The 20,299-nt window shown below is 43.2% G+C and overlaps 1 protein-coding gene across 1 annotated transcript in view; it reads left to right on the forward strand.

Moving 5' to 3' along the window:
- The window catches only part of CDH13 (cadherin 13), a 561,676-nt gene that overhangs the window by 525,628 nt on the left and 15,749 nt on the right, over positions 1–20,299 (forward strand). The window contains exons 11-12 of the mRNA XM_040329592.1: positions 4,401–4,543; positions 17,702–17,929. Of these exons, the coding sequence (XP_040185526.1) occupies positions 4,401–4,543; positions 17,702–17,929 (371 nt within the window). The remainder of the gene's footprint in view (positions 1–4,400; positions 4,544–17,701; positions 17,930–20,299) is intronic.

A 20,299-nucleotide genomic window follows, 5' to 3' on the forward strand; every position in this document is an offset into this window, starting at 1 on the left:
GTCCATGGCTCTATCTGGGACGTCCCTGGCGGCGTCTCCACTTAGAAAATATGGAGCCGCAAATTATTATTATTTTTTTTTTGGCCTCGCTTCCGCCAGTCTGTATATATATTTTTTTCCCTCTAAACTTACGGCTGCGGCGGCGGCGGAGAGCACATTTCTAAATCTCATACAAACTGTCTCATTTCCATTTACAAGCTGATCCGTCTCACTCTTTCATTCAATTACGGGCGGCGTCTTCGCTTAGGAATTTGCCGATGGGCAGACTTTCATCGCGAAGGTTCGTTTATTTATTTTTGGATTACGGCGCAGCCAGAGAATCTGCTTTGCTTGCATTTCCAGCAGACGGATAATTGCATAAATCAATAACGATGATTGTACCGAGTTGCTGAATAATCTGTGAGGGGAAGCGGCAGAAGGATTTTGGCACAAAGGGCCACGGGGATCACCGAAGACTTACAGCGTCAATAATGGGACCCAAATCTTTACATTTGTCTTCACTTGCTGGGAATGCTTTGCAAGGGGCCGTGGCTCAGGACAAGGTCAGCTTCCCTTCCATGTTCCATTTAGCCGGTTTTTACCATCCTACGTGTTCAGTAGATCCCCAGTTCACGAATACCCCCAGCTCAGTAATACCCCGAAATCCCATCGCGATGACATGTCGCGCCGTCGCCGCGATGATGACGCGGCGACGTGCGCGACGCTGTCATATAAGGAATTCCACGCATGCGTCGAATCATTACGACGCATGCGGGGGATCCATTCGGACGGATTGATCCGGTGAGTCTGTACAGACCAGCGGATCAATCCGTTGGGATGGATTCAAGCGGATAGATTTTAAAGCATGTCTTCAAATTTTTATCCGCTTGAAATCCATCCCAGGGGATAAAAATCCGCGGAAACAGATCCGCTGGATTGTACACACCAGGGGATCTATCCGCTGGAGCCGGTCCGCGGATCAATTCCAGCGGATGGATCCTATCGTGTGTACGGGGCCTCACACAGCTTCAGGTATGTGCCCCCTGGAGCAGAGAACCGGGGGGGGGGGTGCTGCCGTCCCAAGTTGCGAAGTGGGGGGGCTGCCGCGAATTGCCACAAATTGAGTAGCGAGGGGGTGCTGCCACTGCAAATTGAAGGTTGGGGGGCTAATACAAATTATAAAAAAGGAGGGGTAGCCATCCGAGCCCCTGGGGACCTCTGGGCCCTTTAAAAAAATATATAAAAAATATATATATATAATTTTTTTTTTTAATGTATAAAAAAAAAGGGGGGGAGGGTTGCCATCCTGGGCCCTGGGGACCTCTGGGCCCTTTAATAATATATATATATATATAAATATATATATATATATATATATATATATATATATATATATATATATATATATATATATATATATATGTATAAAAAAGATTAAACCATTTTTTTTATTAAAAAAAAGAAAAAAAAGGGGGGGGTTGCCATCCGGGGCCCTGGGGCCCCTTTCACAAAAAAAATCCTTCTCGCGCTTTACTCCCCACTCACCTCCCACTGCCCACCATGTGTGACCTCTGCTAGTTGCTCCTGTTCCAGTCCCCCCAGGGAAAATCGGGACTGTTGGCAAGTATGCAGATGTGACGTCTGCACCAGACACTCCCAGAATATATACACGTGAAACGGAAGTGACTGCTGAATAGCGTCTTTCTGGTTCAGTGGCTGGTTTCCCAGTGCATCCTGGGATATAGGACCTGGATGTAGGGACTGCTCCTTGTCCAGTTGGGCCACAGAACATGGAGGCCTCCCAGAAGATCTGGATTTTGTAGCTGTCAAGTTTCCACCAGGAAATGCTTTCATCATGGATTATAGAAGAATACAGTAGGGTAACATCCTAAAATATGGGTCAACTTACTGCTTCTTTAATACTCATGGCTTTAATTATTTATTTTTGCTGCTAAATATTCTTCTACACCAGACAAGTCCATATAAAAAAGATGGACATATTGTTCCAGTGAAAGTTCTGCTCCATTATATTCTATTCCCCGTGGCTTCCCCTGCCATTTTCTTCCTATAAGTATTAGTAGACTGATTTATGGAGTGCTAGAATTACTTACTAATGTATTCATCCAAAAAGGTTACCTTGTGATATTGGTCTTCACTACGACAGACGCCCCCCCCCCCCCCCCCTTCGTGGTTTTATAGTACAATCATCGCCTCTAGTGTACGTTTTTACTACATAATAACACGCTCTTTGTTCACCTGAGTAGGATTCAGACTCCTTGCAGACCCGGCTCAATGTCACCGTCTATAGCGCTATGGATGGGAAAGTGATTCATAAACGGCTGAATGCAGCGGGGGGCATATGTCTCTCGTCATAGGCTTTACCAAGGAGCATGTTAATGGAATCGGGGGTCCTCCTTAGTGCAAACCTTAATGTGATAGTTTTTTTGTGTCTTTACAATTGCAAAAATTGTCGACTGTTTCCACTTTCAGAAAGTCAAAACTCACTCTGCGCTTCATTCGTTTTTTTCTTTTTTTTTTTCGTTGATTGGTGAACTCGTAAATTCGAAAATTTGAAAATGAGAAAGAAAATGCAAAAATTTGCAATAATAACTAACTAATAATAATTAACTATTAAATTATAGGTATTGGAATTTCCTTTCAAATTTGTCTGTTAGTGAACGCAACGAACACGAATGTATCCAAATTTGTGAATTATCGAATGCTGCACCTAAACTAATGGAACAGAACTAATTAATAATAAATAAATAATAATAATAAAACTTTTATTTTTTTTTATTATTATTACTATTGTTATTTATTATTAATTTGTTAAGCTTCATTCGGAAATTCCAATACCTATAATTTAATAGTTATTATTTCAGAATTTTACAATTTTTGGGTTTTTGGATTATCGGATTTCGAAATTACAAATTTACGAAAATTCTAATTTTCAAATTATTCTGAATAATGAATTAAACAGGTTTTGGTAAATTCGGATGTTTCCAAATTAACAAATTTTGTCTAAATCCGTTAAATAATGAATTCGGAATGAATCAAATTGCGCATTTCTAGTTTCAGGAGGAAAGCTAACACCGCACCCTTCATCGGGGCCTAAAGTGTAAGTTTTATTGGGTTTTCAACATAAAAAATGGAGTTACATCTGGAACAAAGTACACATAATACACAAACTCAAGTCACGTGCGTACGAGGCCTTCAACATTTCTCAAGTATCAGCATTGGTGACATAGCTTGTAGAGAAGACCTGCAAACCTTTTCCAAGGCAACGAGGTGTTAAAAACCTGAAGCAACAAGCTTCTAATTCTAAACTTCGGTGTGATGCTCCAAATAAAAGAGGATGTCACGTCACCTGTGCCCAGGTGACAAGTGCACTCCGTAGGGGTCAGGAATGAACCCTATAGCCGACTGCTGCTATCCAAGAAAAAGCGTGAACCCAAGATCGCCAAGGGCGCGGAGTCTAAGACCCAGCTTTGTGTTGACCAGAGCACCTCCTCTAGTGGTGAGGGTGGGCTTCGCTGCAGCTGGGCCCAGGTCGCGACCCCTGGGATCCCCTAGGACGCGCTCCACAGAGAGTGAGGGGAAGCAGCAAGCAAGACAAATGGAAGTAATGGGTAAGCCGAGGTCAGGGCAACAGGCGGACAGGGTAACCGGGAGACAGGCAGAGGTCAAGGGGACAGGCAAACGGGAGAAGTCAGGGACGAGCCAAAAACGGTACACAGAGAGATAAACGTAGCACACTGCAGACAGGAACTTAAGAAAAGCAACAGCACTGCAGGCCTGTAGTGCAACAGTTAATATAGACTTCCTGGGTGGGGCCATACAGGAAGGAGAGGAGATATGAAGGTAACCAGAACAGTCAGGCCTCTTAATGGACAGATGGACACAGGTAAGCTGCCAGACTACTGCATATCCATGACAGAGGATACACACTTTGATACAATGAAGGAAACCCTACTAAAGTCAGAACAAAAATTAAATAAAAAATTCTCGTGCTATTCATGTCTCCATTCTTGTAATAAATGTAAATGTTAGGACAGGTATCAAACAACTCTACCCATGGTCATCAAATTTGATCAAATTTATTAGGGCAACCCCCTCGCCTCACATGTAAGTTCATAAATAGGCAAAACCTGGTTAATTCAATTTTTTCCATTGGTTAAGGGGCACAACTGTAGAATGTATCCACTGCAATAAACTGTTTTCCAAGCATAAAACTAGATGGCGCTGACTATCATAGGAAATAGTCATGTTCCTCAACACCATCTAGTGGCCAAATGGCAGTATTTTCTGCATTCACACTGAGGTATTGTACGGTTTCTTGTGGTGTCAGCTGTAGAAGTTTGTAGCTCCTATGTACATTGTTGAACATACTATGTCTGAACCTACACGGTCTTTTATTGCAGGTTCTCAGTGCTGAAGGACGATGCTGGCTGGCTCTCCATTAACTCACTGAACGGAACAGTCAACACCACAGCGCCACTCGACCGGGAGTCTTCGTTTGTTCGCAACAACACGTACACGGCCCTGATCCTAGCAATAGACAATGGTGAGTGATAACTTGACGTTATTTATGGTGGAGGTGAAGTTATTTTCGGTGCTAATCCATCCTTCTGTCTATTAGGAAAAACTTAACATAAATTAGGTCCAATCTGACCCACCACCTTCATAAAGGTATTAGTTCTGAGATTAAAAGTCAAAATTTCTAATTCCGAATTCAAAGTCAGAATTCTGAGATAAAAGTAAAAATTTCTGGGATAAAAGTTAGAATTCTGAATTTCAAAGTCATAAGTCAGAGAATTAAAGACAGAATTCTGAAATTAAAAGTCGGAATTCTAAGATTAAAAGACAGAATTCGGAGAGTAAAGTCAGAAGATAGACTTTCAAAGTCAGAGTTCTGAGATTAAAAATCCAAATTTTGAGTTTCAAAATGAGAATTCTGAGATTAAAAGTCCAAATTCTGAATTTCAAAGTCAGAATTTGAAATTTCAATGTCAGAGTTCTGAGATTAAAAGTCTGAATTCAGAATTTCAAATTCCAAATTCAAAGTCAGAGTTCTGAGATAAAATCAGAATTCTAAATTTCTAAGTTAGAATACTGAGAATAAAAGACAGAGTTCTGAGATTAAAAGTCCAAATTCTGAGTTTCAAAGTCAGAAATCTGAGAGTAAAAGTCCAAATTCTGAATTTCAAAGTCAGAATTCGAAATTTCAAAGTCAGAGTTCTGAAATTAAAAGTCTGAATTCTGAATTTCAAATTTCTAATTCAAGGTTAGTATTCTGAGATAAAAGTCAAAATTTCTGGGATAAAAATCTGAATTTAGAATTTCAAAGTCAGAATTCTGAGAATTAAAGACAGAATTATGAGATTAAAAGTAAACTCAGAATTCTGAATTTTAAAGTCAGAATTCGAAGGCCCCATACACACGGGAGAATTTATCCGCGAATACGGTCCAGCGGACCGTTTCCACGGATAAATCCTCTCAAAGATATCCGCTGATTTCGATGGGATGGAGTGTACACACCATCCCATTGAAATCCGCGCGGAAATCCTCTGGCGATGACGTGTCGCGCCGTCGCCGCGATTATGACGCGGCGACGGGCGCGACGCTGTCATATAAGGAATTCCACGCATGCGTCAAATCATTACGACGCGTGCGGGGAATCCCTTTGGACGGATGGATCCGGTAAGTCTGTACAGACGAGCGGATCCATCCGTTGGAATGGATTCCAGCAGATGGATTCGTTGTGCAGCACAACAAATATTCGATCTGCTGGAATCCATCCCAGAGGAGATTTCTCCGCGGAAAGAGATCCGCTGGCGTGTACACACCATAGAATCTATCCGCAGAAACCCATTTGCTGGGATTTATCTGCGGATGGATTCTATCGTGTGTATGGGGCCTAAGATTAAAAGACAGAATTATGAGAGTAAAGTCAGAAGAAGAACTTTCAAAGTCAGAGTTCTGAGATTAAAAATCCAAATTTTGAGTTTCAAAGTCAGAATTCTGAGTTTTTATCTCAGAATTTTGACTTTCAAACTCAGATTTTGTTGACTAAATTTCGGATGGCCCCAGGGCTCTGTTGTACCTCTGTACTCCTCTGCTGGTTGTTCTTGTTCTGCGGAGCACACTTGTAATGTAGTAGGAGGGTAACGGATGATGTACTTGGAAAGAAATATATACCAATGAACTATTCTTTCTTAAAATGTAAAACAATTGCAACCTTCTGTAAAAAAAGATATGCATATCCGATATGCCAGCAGCAATCTTCCTATCCTATCCTGGGCTGTATCTCCTCCTCACGTATTCCTAGCACAGGAAAGTTTCTTGTTGGAATATATTTCCTGCGGCCCGCGTTGTGTTTGCTGTGCAGACTTTTTTTTTGAAGGGCCTTTGTCATAGTTTTGGCTCATCTCTCCGCAGAATCATTAATGCGAGTCGTGTCAAGTAATTTTACAAGGGTCACGTTCGGTCTCCCGGGACTTGTCTGAGTTCTGCAGATGCTCCGCTTTGTATTATTTGCATACAAATGTCTTTTGGCGGCGTCGGGCGGATTTTTCATGACGTAGCAAGTTTCTGTACGTTGCTTTCGATTCATCAATAAGTTTTACAGTGGCCCTCCGCGGGAGGCTGACCTCAATCTTCTGCTTCTGGAGAAATCACGTCTGGTGAGACGGGGGGCTCCTCTGTGACAGCAGCCAGCAATGCAGCACGCTGCAACGTGTTCATCCGGTTTTGTGAAAGCCATACACCGATCGGCCATAACTTTATAACCACTCACATTGACATTGAGTAGGTGCCCCTTTTGTTGCCAAGACAGACCTGATCCATCGAGGTATGGACAACACCACTAGACCCCTGAAGGTATGCTGTGGTATCTGGCACTAAGCTGGCAGTAGCAGATCCTTTAAAGTGATTGTAAAGGTTCAATTTAAAAAAGAAAATAACAAACATGTCATACTTACCTCCACTGTGCAGCTCGTTCTGCACATAGTGGCCCCGAACCTTGTCTATCCTGCTGAAAGAGGCCACTGCCACCAGGGCATACTGTTTCCAAGAAGGGGTGGACTTGGTGACTTTAAGTGTCTGGCTCCAGAGCATTTAGCACAATGGTGTAGTAGTTAACACCCCTGCCTTGTGTTACTATCCGCATGGAGTTTGTATGTCCTTTCCATACTAAAGGCATGCTGGCAGGTTAATTGGCTCCTATTTAAATTGGCCTCTGTAGCGTACCTTAGATTGTAAGTTTTGGTGTACCACAGATGAGACGCCGCTCAGACCAACTGGTCCGGCCTCAGCCCCTGATGCATTTTGCCCTGCCCACTGGAGCTTGGACACAGAGGTCTGTCACTAAGCCCTGGTGGGCGAGGTAATGTGCATCAGCGCTGGCCAAGCCCTCTGATGCATTTCACCCCACCCACCCGGATCTCGGTCACTGAGGTGCTCTTTACATACTGAAGGCATGCTGGCAGGTTAATTGGCTCCTCTCTAAACTGGCCTCCGTTGCGTACCTTAGATTGTAAGTTTTGGTGTACTGTAAGTGAGACGCCGCTCACACCAACCCAGTGCTTATGTGATGTATGGCCTCAGCCAATGCTGCTCCGGCCCCTGATGCGTTTTGCCCTGCCCACTGGGGCTTGGACACAGAGGTCTATACAGTCAACTTTACAATCATGCTCTATATTTGAGCCTTCTATGGTAGAACTGTATCACTGTACCACAACCTATGTGGACCAGTTATTTACTTGATTTCTCTGATTTTATGTCTGTAACTGTTTTTATGACATTCTTATAAAATACATTTATTTAGTTTTCTTACCATATGTACTGTGTGCCTTCAAAGTCCAAAATTACTAGCCCTTAGCCAATTCAAGTCAAATGTAAGAAAACCAAACCATGTATGTTATTTTTCAGTCAAGTTACATTTTTCCGCATTAAATTAAAGGAAGAAGCAATTTTCCAGGTCGTAGAATTTCCTGTTATTTTTTTATGGGGCTTTAACGTGTGTTGTGTAGCAATTTTTTCCCCCAATTGATTCTCTCATTTGTCATTTCTAAATGAATCTCAGCCAATCAATAGGGAATTTCTACAGCATCAGCTAATTTGTTTCATTGAGAATTTCAATTAATTTAAAAAAGAGACCAAAAGTTGAATTGACAAATCTCAGATTTAAAGAAGATTGGGTTTAGAAAATAATACGTGTGGCTAGCATAACTTTCTGGACCAGCCCTTCTCAAACCTTTTACCCTAGAGAAGTTTTTCTCAATCTTTTTAATGTGGACGCACCCTTGAAATAATTTTATGGTCTCAGGGAACCCCTGCTGATACCTACTATTAGGTAGATTCACAAAGAGTTAGGCCGGCTTATCAGTAGATAAGCCGACCTAACTCTGAATCTACGCCGGCGTTTGTTTAAGCGTATGCTCAAACAGAGATACGCTTAAACAAAGCTAAGATAGGCCGGCTTGCGCCGTTCTATCTTAGCTTGCAATTTTTTGGATGGCCGCTAGGTGGCGCTTCCATTGCGGTCGGCGTAGAATATGCAAATCAGTAGATACGCCAATTCACGAACGTACGCCCCGGCCGCCGCAGTAGATTTACGCTGTTTCCGTAAGGCATTATCAGGCCTAAAGTTATTCCATCTATTAGATGGAATAGTAATGTTAAAGTATGGCCGCCATTCCCGCTTCGAGATTCGAAATTTTTACGTTGTTTGCGTAAGTCGTCCGTGAATAGGGATTTACGTTGTTTACGTCCACGTCGAAATCAATAGGCCAGTGCGGCATACTTAGCCGAAATGCACACTGGGAAATGTAGGCGCCCGGTGCATGCACAGTTAAAAAAAACATCAAAAACGTCAGGTCAAGCCCCATTAACATAAAACACGCCCCCTTACACACATTTTAATTAGGCGCCCTTGCGCCCGCCCGCTTTAGGCTACGCCGCCATAACTTAGCAGGCAAGTACATTGCGAATCATGTACTTGTCTAGCTAACTTATGGTGGCGTAGCCTAAACACGCTAAGCTACGCCGCCGCAAGTTTAGGCAAATCTACCTGAATCTACCTAAATATCTTCAGTTTACAGTACATTAGTGTGACGGTCAGTGGGAAGAATGCTCCTTACATTTGTAGTAAGTGGCAAGAATGTTCCTTACACTTGTGGTCAGTCAAAATAATCCCCCCCCCCTCCCCTCGATAGCTAAAAAAGGATCTTTGGGTTCATTGGTTGCTAATCAGCAAGGCAGAGATGGCTCAGTCCTCAAGAAACCCCCAGCAGCCCCTGGAGAAACCCTTGGTTGAAAACCTTGGTTGAGAAAGGCTTCCGTAGAGGAACCTTAAAAATCATTTTCAGGTCTCAGGGAACCCTTACTAAAACCAATTAATCTGAAGTCAATGGGAAAAATGCCCCTTCCATTAGTGGTCAATAGGAAGAATGTAACCCTTGCATTGTTAGTCAAACACCCTTACAGACAGAAAAAAAGATCATTGGTGCCATGCCACTGGCTCTACCAAATGGTATTGGAATTAGGTAGGCACCGTCAGATGGGAGGACAATCAGCCACAGTTTAAGGAACCCCTAACAACCTCTTGAGGAACCTCTTGAGCTCTAGGAAACCCTGGTAGAGAATGGCTGGTATAGACTGAACTGGTTGAGAAGACTGTGTGTCTGTGTGTACGATGAATGAGGTGGGTTTGATCATGGGTAGGAGTGGCCTTTTTGGCCCATAATTTTGATTTTGGAATATTGGCAAGCCTATTTTGTACAATTTGCTTGAGAATGGTTGGCATAGAGTAAACTGTTTGAGAAGGTGTCTTCTGTGTGTCTACTGTACATGTAGGATGAATTTGGTGGGTTTGGTCATAAGTAGGAGTGGCCTATATGGCCCGGATTGTTGCTTTGGAAATATTGGCAAGACTATTTTGTACAATAGATAAATAAAAAGGACGCTGACTCTTTGATAGAACGACAAGGACAGTCAAAGCTTAGAATATGACATTGGACGATGGACCCCCTCGATTATCGAGCCTTCTGATTAGATTAATTGGCACTTTCTGTTCCTACCTGATTTGCGGGAAAACAATTAGTTTGATAGCAACACAATTACTCCCCTTATCTCGGGCTCGCCAGTGCTATAATTAAGAATGCCGCTCCAGATGCCTCTCTTTTTGCTATTTTAATCACATAAATTACACAAGAAATATTGCTTTAATATGTCATCACGCAGCCTTGATTAAAAATTAAAGTGATGAAATCAGGGTTTAATACAGCTGCTGTGCTTCTGCGCTTATTAACGCATCTGAAAGAGATTTCCTATCTAAATTACGGGATACAAGGACATGATTACAATACCGGCAACACTGTGTATTTATGTCCACAGATGAAATGAGATTTCGGCGGTTGTGTTGTCACAGCGCGTTGCGCTAACCCTTCCTCTGCCGGGGGACCCCTGGGATGGTTTGACAAGGCTTTCTGCTGGTTTTTGCTGTACGAGGTCTTCAACGCTTTTACTTTTTACAATCGGAAGGTTTTCACACGTCCATCAAGCAGATGAACCCTTTCTATTAACCTTAAATTGTACTCCAGGTTTGCAATGCTTGTTAATGGGGCAATTAGAAAGTCGAGGCCTCTCCTGTAGACTTGTCTGTTTCGAAGGGATAATTCATCCAGCCCCACCAAATGTAGTTGAGTGTATCCTGTTTGTCTCTAATCGTATAGACAAGTGGTCTTCAAACTGCGGCCCTGTGCTTGCCTTTATCCGGCCCTTGGGGGACAATTTTTTTCCCTGACAACAGTGAATGCGACAATTCCTCCCAATGGCACCAACCATGGATCAATGACATCAACAATGGGGGGCAGATTCTCCCAATGACACCAGCAATGGGTCTCAAGGACACCAATGTTGGAATGCAATTTCTCCCAATGGCACCAATGATGGGGCAGAATTACTATCAATGACATTAACAATGGGGTACAGATCCTCCCAATGACACCAGCAATGGGTCTCAAGGACACCAATGTTTGAACATAATTTCTCTCAATGGCACCAAAGATGAGGCACAATTCTTCCCAATTACACCAACAATGGAGCATAATTTCTCCCACTCACACCAATGATGGGGGATTTTTTACTCCCACTGATGCTCGGACATCTTGTACTCTTGAAGCCCACAGTTTGGGCCCCCCTAAAGTCTAAAGGACAGTAAATTGGCACTCTGTTTAGAAAATTTTCAGACCTATTCTATCTTTCCTATTCCATCATCCTCTCTACTTCCCTTTTCCAGGCCTGGATTGTAGGACACAGTCCTGCTTCTAGAACTGGGGTATCAGGCTTTTCACTGCATTTGGAAGGAGTGGGGTGACACTGTTTTTGTAGGCATTTAAAGATGAGGGAACATCATGAAATATATAATGTAGGGGAATAATTGTATAGGTCTGAGGGTAGTTTTTTTAAATCTCTGGTGATATCGCCTTCCAGAACTTCTGTATCTTAGGGCAGGACCACCAGAGATGCACAAAGATCCTTCTTGTGAGAGTCCCCTACAACGTGGGGAACTTACACCTGGGAAGATTTTTGCCAACCTTACTACGGGCCTATACTGTCAGGAAAGGGTTCACCCGTCGGTGGCGCTGCCAGTCCTGTGGATCGCAGTACCGGTGTCCACCAGCAGATGAACCCTTTACTGACAGTAACTGTGTGTGTTGCCGGGTATTTATACACATCTCCTGCAATCAGGCTCGGGTGACACCTGATCGCAGGAGATAATGTCGGCTCCACACTGCCAGGAGACACCTGCTGGTGGACGCCGGTACTGCGATCCAGAGGGTCGAAAGCACCACCAACGGGTGAACCCATTCCTGACATATACCAGCGGGAGAAAAACCTTTGTAGCAGGACCCCCGAAAGGGCTATTGTTTGATTATCAAAAGCCCAGGCACTATAACCCGCCTGATGGCAGCACCACAGATGATGATGATGAGTTCCTTCTCACTAGTGTGGAGGCTGCCAGCACATGCACAGCACAGTTCACGCACACTGACACAAAACAGAAGTCTAGGGGATATATTTTTGTAGTTTTATTGTTGGGTAACTTGGATGGGGTGTAGGATAGTATAAAAGATACTCCAGAACCACTAACAGTAACAGGAGAACATACTTTTCTATGTTGCAAACTTCATAAACAGATCTTCTGCTAAGCTCAGAGTACAATCCTGCCATAAGAAATCAGAGAAAGCCAGAGGTATGAACCCCCTTTAGGAGAAGAACTACTTGGCCCAAGTTCAGAGGATGCTTCTCCCACAAGAGTCTAGGGAAAGCCAGAGGTATGCACCCCTCAGGAGAGGAACTACTACTAGGCCCAAATTCAGGGGACGGTTCTCTCATGAGGGACTAGGAAAATCCAGCGGTATCAACCACCTCCTATGAGAAATCGGAGAAGGCCAGAGGTATGAACCCCCTAATTTGCCCAAGTTCAGGGGATGGTTCTCTCATGAGAGACTATAAGGCCAGAGAAATCAACACCTCAGGAGAGGAACGACTTTGCCTAAGTTCAGGGGATGGTTCCCCCACAAGAGAGACTAAGGAAGGTCAGAGATCTGAACCCCTCCGGGGAGGAACTGCTTGGCCCAGGTTTAGAGGACAGTTCACCCTTCCACAAGAGACTGGGAAAAGCCAGCAGTATCAACCTTCTCCCATGAGAAATGAGAGAAAGGCAGAGGTATGAACCCCCTCAGGGGAGAAACTACTTGGACAAAGTTCAGGGGATAGTTCCCCAATGAGAGAGACTAAGGAAGGCCAGAGGTATGAACCCCTCAGGAGAGGTTCTACTTGGCCCACGTTTAGAGGACAGTTCTCCCACATGAGACTGGGAAAAGCCAGCGGTATCAACCTCCTCCCATGAGAAATCAGAGAAGGGCAGTGGTATGAACCCCCCTCAGAGGAGGAACTACTTGGACCAAGTTTAGAGGATGGTTCTCCCACAAGAGATTAGGGAAGGCCAGAGGTATGAACTCCTCAAGAGAGGAACAACTTGGCCCAAGTTCAGGGGACGGTTCTCTCATTGAGAGACTAAGAAAATCCAGCTGTATCAACCTCCTCCTATGAGAAATCACAGAAGACCAGAGGCATGAACCCCCAGCAGGAGAGGAACTACTTTGCCCAAGTTCGGGAATGGTTCTCCCATTAGAGACTAGAGAAGGCCACAGGAGAGGAACTACTTGGTCCAAGTTCAGGGGGCGGTTCTCCTATGAGAGAGACTAAGGAAGGACAGAGGTATGAACCCCTCCGGGGAGGAACTACTTGGCTGATGTTTAGAGGACAGTTCTCCCACTAGAGACTAGGAAAAGCCAGGGGTATAAACCTCCTCCCATGAAAAATAATAGAAGGGCAGGGTATAAACTCCCCTCAGGGGAGGAACTACTTGGACCAAGTTCGGGAGATGGTTCTCCCACAAGAGACTAGGGAAGGACAGAGGTTTGAACCCTTCAGAAGAAGAGCTACTTGGCCCAGCTATCCCCATAGTACACCAGGGTCTTGTAGTTCGTAGTAATCACAAGGCCAGGGGAGCAGCTGTGCCCATCCAAGTGCCTTCCAGTGGGGATTCATGCCTTAGTGTGATTCACTTCCTTTTCCCAACTGAGCCATCATTGGTGCCCCCCCACCCCCCACACACCTTCCCGTATCGTTGTGATTGCTTTGGTTTTCAAGCAGCAAAGCAACATAAAAGGCGCCATATCAAACTCCCTACAACTTTACACACTTTGTAGGTGAACGCCAAAGCAACTCGATGGATGTCGCCTTCCTATTTCGATAGAGAACAAGGTCTTGCCAGCACACCAGACATCATTTTTTTGTCAGGTACACATTTATTCAAGCATAGCGAAGGAACATCAAGGGCTTCATGATAACGGAGCGAATAAGCATCACACACCCTGCGGGGACCCTTATCAAAGTACAGTGACAAACGTGACCCACATGCAAAGAAACACTTTGAACGGCTTAAATAACAATCAAGTCGCATAGATTTAAAGGAGATCTCCTATCAAATGTGAAGTGCATGCAAAGTATTGTGTAAGTGTAACACTCATTACTTCTCTAAAGGATCACAGTACCCCTCCTGGCAATGCCTTCATATACTCCAGAAGGACCGAGCCATTTTTGTTCCAGCATTATTCACAGTCAGCATCTACTTCCTGGACTGAGATGGTGGTTTAGATAGGTGGTCTCCAAACTGCTGCCCGGGGGCTGGATGTGGCCCTTTGCTTGCTTTCATCCGGCCCCTGGGGCACTATTTCCTTCACTGACATCAACAAAGGGGCAGAGTTCCAGCCAATGACACCAACAAGACCAATGATGGGGGACCTTTCCTCCCAATGACACCCCCTTTCCTGGCAATGCCAGACTGAATGCTTTGAATAATAATATTTTTTACATTTTTGTATTCCCGCCAATATTATTTTATTTAACTTTAGCTGTCAGAGAATGTGACCTGGTATGGTTTGAAAGGGGGGGGCAGGCTGCATGCTCAGATAAGGGTCTGGATTTTGGGGGGGACCCCACGCTGTTTTTTTGTTTTTTTTTATTCCTGGCAATGTTTTTTTTTTTTATAAAAAAACAAGGGGGGTAGCCATCCAGGGCCCTGGGGACCTCTGGGCCCTTTAAAAAAAAAATATATATAAAAAAAATGGGTGGGGGGGTTGTTATCCGGGGCCCTGGGGACCTCCTTTAATAAAAAATAAATAAGGGGCCTCCGGACCCCTTACAAAAAAAAGGGGTAGCCATCCGGGCCCCTGGCGACCTCTGGGCCCCTTACAGGTGTACTGCCCATACCCCCCTGATGGCGGCCCTGGCAGACAGACAGAATCTAAGGCAGTTTTGCATGGCAGCCAATCAGCTTCCAGCTTTCATTCTCAAAGCCTAACTGAGCAAGCTGAGGCTAGAAGCTGATTGGTTTGCTAGGCACAGCTGCTCCGGATTCTGTCTGCTCCCGGGTTTGATAAACTCCCAGCGAAATCTCTTTATTCCCATTTCTAATAGATTACGGTCTCTAAGCAGTAAAAATATCCATTTACATGGCAGGGAAAAAAAAATACAAGTGCTGACAGTTTCTTCATTTCAAAATGTCTTTTTTTTTTTTCATTACTTTCATTTTTTGTTTCTAATATGACTGTCTGGGAAATAAAAAGATAACGACGCGGCTCAGACGCTATCAGTCCGGTCTGGAAATAATGCGTTCGGAATTAAAGTCAGCAATTTAATTAGATGCATGAAAGGCCGACTTTTGTGATCGTATTTCAAACACCCCATTGTGTTTTTTCATCCATTCCGCGCCTCGCGTCTTTCCTTCGTAATACATCAAGATTCAAGGAGAAGGCGCCGGATTCGCATTACAAATTCAATTAGACCAATCAAAAGTGAAAAATAATTTATTTTTCATTAAAAGAAGAAGCTCCGGCGGGTCGGAGAAGTTCTTTTTCAGACACAATGGGAAGAGCGGTAGAACGGCGTCGCCAGGATCGGCTGATTGAAATGGATGGAGTGTCACCCGTTCCTATCACTTGTCACATCAACTTGTTGTTTTTTTTTTCCGCGAGCGCGATTAATGGAATATTTTTTTCGAGGCTGACGCTCATTTATTGAAATTTAGGCTTTTTTTTTTTTTTGCTTTTCACAGTCGCTCTTATTTTCCAAACAGAAGGTGGCGCGGCGCCAAAAGCGGATTTTAATATTTTAATATTGTCTCCTGTGACGGTTTTATTAAAGTTACTTGATACAAAAATGGGAATTAGTATCATCTGTCTATTTATCATGGAAGCTAAACTCAGATCTACATAATTGGTAACACGGCCGGGACAAGGAGTGGGCAGTAGGGGACGCTGCCCTGGGCACAGTGAAGCGGGGGTGGGCAGGAGGGGAAGCTGCCCTGGGCACGAGGGGAAGCTGCCCTGGGCACAGCGAAGCGGGGGGGGGGGGGCAGAGATTGGACACAGAGCATTAAAACCCATTCTACAACATGCATTACCAGTGGGGGAGCTCGGGGGCGCAGTTCTGCATCCTTGACCCGGGTGCTAAACAAACCTGTCCAGTTCCCCACCCCCCCCCCCCCCCCGTGTGGGTGTTTTTTATTGTTTCCCATATCCCTGTATATTGCATTTGCTGAGATGCCCATCTAAGGCCCCGTACACACGAGAGAATCTATTCGCTGGAATTTATCCGCGGATCAGTTTCAGCAGATAGATCCTGTGGTGTGTACGGCCCAGCGGCCGACCGATTTCCAGCAGATAAAAATTTCTTAGCATGCTAAGAAATCTATCCGCTGGAATCGGCTCCAGCGGATTGATCCGGTGGTCTGTACAGACTCACCGGATCAATCTGTCCGCTCCTCTCCCTCGCATGCGTCGTAATGATGCGACGCATGCGTGGAAGTCTTTATCTTCCAGCGTCGCGCACGTCGCCACGTCATCATCGCGGCGACGGCGCGACACGTCACCACGGAGGGAATTCCGCGCGGATTTTGATCTGATGGTTAGTACAACCATCAGATCAAAATCCGCCAGAGGATTTATTCGCGGAAACGGTCCGGAGGACCGTTCCCGCGGATAAATCCTCTCGTGTGTACGGGGCCTAAGGCTGCTGGATGCTGATGAAAAAAAAATAAAGGGGGGGGGGGTTGCCCTGGGGACCTCTGGGTCCCTTACAAAAAAAATATATAGAAAAAAAATTATAAAAAGGGGGGTAGCCATCCTTAGAGTAGCAAAAGTCAAAAGAGACAGCAGACAAGAGAAGAATCCGTTAAATATAGTAAAGGTCAGGGCAGGCAGCAGACATTAAAATTACCCGTCAGAGTAGCAAAAGTCAAAACAGGCAGCAGACAAGAGAAGAATTTTTTAAATGTAGTAAAGGTCAGGACAGGCAGCAGACAGTAGAATTACCCAGCAGAGTATCAAAGGTCAAGACGGGCAGTAGACAGGAGAAGTATCCTGTAATGTAGAAAAGGTCAAGATGGGCAGCAGACAATTACCCAGAAGTAATTTGTTAAATGTAGTAAAGGTCAGGACAAGCAGCAGACAGTAGAATTACCCAGCAGAGTATCAAAGGTCAAGACAGGCAGTAGACAGGAGAAGTATCCTGTAATGTAGCAAAGGTCAAGTCAGCCAGCAGACAGGAGAAGAATCTGTTAAATGTAGTAAAGGTCAGGGCAGGCAGCAGACAGTAGAATTACCCAGCAGAGTATCAAAGGTCAAGACAGGCAGTAGACAGGAGAAGTATCCTGTAATGTAGCAAAGGTCAAGTCAGCCAGCAGACAGGAGAAGAATCTGTTAAATGTAGTAAAGGTCAGGGCAGGCAGCAGACAGTAGAATTACCCAGCAGAGTAGCAAAGGTCAAGCCAGGCAACAGACAGGAGAAAAATCTGTTAAATGTAGCAAAGGTCAAGATGGGCAGCAGACAATAAAAGAATAAACACGGCCCAATCGCAGGGTTTTGCCACCCCTCTGCTGCTAGTGTAAATGAGCCCTTAGTAATAAAATGTTTGACAACCCCCAATGTGAGAGGATTAGTGGAAAGCGCTGATAGCGCAAATGTATTGTTACTCACTACACACAACCCGGTAATTAACACGGCACAAAATGTACAATCACTATGTACTTGGCAAGCGAAGGGATTGCGTTCCTGTATTTAATGCACGTCCATGTCTCTCCACCACCAGGCACTCCTCCAGCTACTGGCACGGGGACATTACAAATTACATTAGAAGACGTTAATGACAACGCGCCATACATCAACCCAACCTCGGCCAAGATGTGCGAAGACTCCAAAGATCTCAACGTTATCACTCTGGTAGCGTGGGACCGCGACCTTCATCCGAACTCCGAACCCTTCAAATTCGACCTGGGCAAACAAGCCAGCCCGGCGTGGAAAATCAACCAACTAAACGGTGAGTTTTATTACTGGAACCACCCAGAAATGTCGCGGAGAGGTTCTGGTGGGTATCAGAATCTGCCGTGCAGGCAAATGCCATCCAGACTAAGTGGTCAATGATGGGCCGCCAATTATTCCAGGGGGAAGAGGTGCTTCAAAAATCTGCACACACCGGAGTTCCTATGTGTTCAACACTGGTGTCAGAATCTTCCATTCAGGTGTGGTGCGGCTCGGAGCGCCTTCCCAAATAATGGAGGGGTATCTTTGTAAACAAAAACTACTGTATGAAAGTGACAAAAAACGAAAGAAAATCGCCCTGTTTTGTGTAATATGATTATATTCTGTGGTCGTCAGCTCCATCCAGTGGCCATAATGCAGTTTTTTTTTTTTTTTTTTTGATTGAAGCGTTTCAGAAAAAAAAATCCACACTATGGCCTCTAGATGGCGCTGATGATCATAGGAAAAAAAATTATATTGCATTTTTGATTGTGGCTCTGCAAATGTTTGTCACATTCGTAAAGCAAAAAAAAAAAAAAAAGAGCTCTTAAAGAAATAACGAATGACGTATCTAAACAACTGGAACGGAACAAATAAATAACAATAATAATAATAATAAAAAACGTTTTATTATTATTATTATTATTATTATTATATATTGTTATTATCATATATTATTAATTGGTTTCTTTCCTTTTATTATTATTGTTATTATTATTTATTATTAATTTGTTTCTTTCCATATTATTGTTATTATTATTATTATTATTATTATTATTATTATTATTATTATTATTATTATTATTATTATTACCATATATTATTAATTGGTTTCTTTCCTTGTATTATTATTATTATTATTATTATTATTATTATTATTATTATTTATTATTAATTTGTTTCATTCCATTTTATTATTATTATTATTATTATTATTATTATTATTATTATTGTTATTATCATCATATATTATTAATTTGTTTCTTTCCATTTTATTATTATTATTATTATTATTATTATTATTATTATTATTATTATTATTTATTATTAGTTTGTTTCTTTCCATTTTATTATTATTATTATTATTATTATTATTATTATTATTATTATTATTATTATTATTATTATCATCATCATATATTATTAATTGGTTTCTTTCCTTTTATTATTATTATTATTATATATTGTTAATTCGTTCTGTTCCATTTGTTTAAATGCGGCATTCGTTATTTCGGATAATTCCTAACTTTGGATACATTCGTATTCGTTACGTTCACCAACAGCCGAATTTGAAAGGAAATTCCAATACCTATAAATTGAATAGTTAGTTATTCTTTCGGATTTTCTTTTTTTATTTTTGGATTTTCGAATCTTCAAATCTACGAATTGCGATCATAACGAATGGAAGGAGAAGAATCTGTTAAATGTAGCAAAGGTCAGGGCAGGCAGCAGACAAGAGAAGAATTTGTTAATTGTAGTAAAGGTCAGGGCAGGCAGCAGACATTAGAATTACACAGCAAAATAGCAAAGGTCAAAACAGGCAGAAGACAGGAGAAGAATCTGTCAAATGTAGTAAAGGTCAGGGCAGGCAGCAGACATTAGAATTACCCGTCAGAGTAGCAAAAGTGAAAACAGGCAGCAGACAAGAGAAGAATCTGTTAAATGTAACAAAGGTCAAGATGGGCAGCAGACAAGAGTAGAATTTGTTAAATGTAGTAAAGGTCAGGACAAGGAGCAGACAGCAGAATTACCCAGCAGAGTATCAAAGGTCAAGACCGGCAGAAGACAGGAGAAGAATCTGTCAAATGTAGTAAAGGTCAGGGCAGGCAGCAGACATTAGAATAGCCCAGCAATGTAGCAAAGTTAACAGACAGGAGAGGAATCTGTTAAATGTAGCAAAGGTCAAGATGGGCAGCAGACAAGAGTAGAATTTGTTAAATGTAGTAAAGGTCAGGGCATGCAGCAGACTTTAGAGTTACCCATCAGAGAAGAAAAAGTCAAAACAGGCAGCAGACAGGAGAAGAATCTGTTAAATGTAGTAAAGGTCAAGATGGGCAGCAGACAAGAGAAGAATCAACACGGTCCAGTTGCAGGGTTTTGCCACCCCTCTGCTGCTAGTGTAAAAGACCCCTTAGGAAAAAAATGCTTGACAACCCCCAATGTGAGAGGATTAGTGGAAAGCGCTGATAGAGCAAATGTATTATTACACACTACACACAACCCAGTAGTTAACACGGCACAAAATGTACAATCACTATGTACTCGGTAATGAGCGGGTGTTACATGGCGGGCGGTACGTGGCGGGCAGTACGTGGCGGGCGACACGCGGCTGGCGTAATGCGGCGGGCGATACGTGGCAGTCGTTATGTGGCGGGAGGTACACGGCGGG

Source organism: Rana temporaria, chromosome 11 (assembly GCF_905171775.1).
Source record: "Rana temporaria chromosome 11, aRanTem1.1, whole genome shotgun sequence".
NCBI lineage: Eukaryota > Metazoa > Chordata > Amphibia > Anura > Ranidae > Rana > Rana temporaria.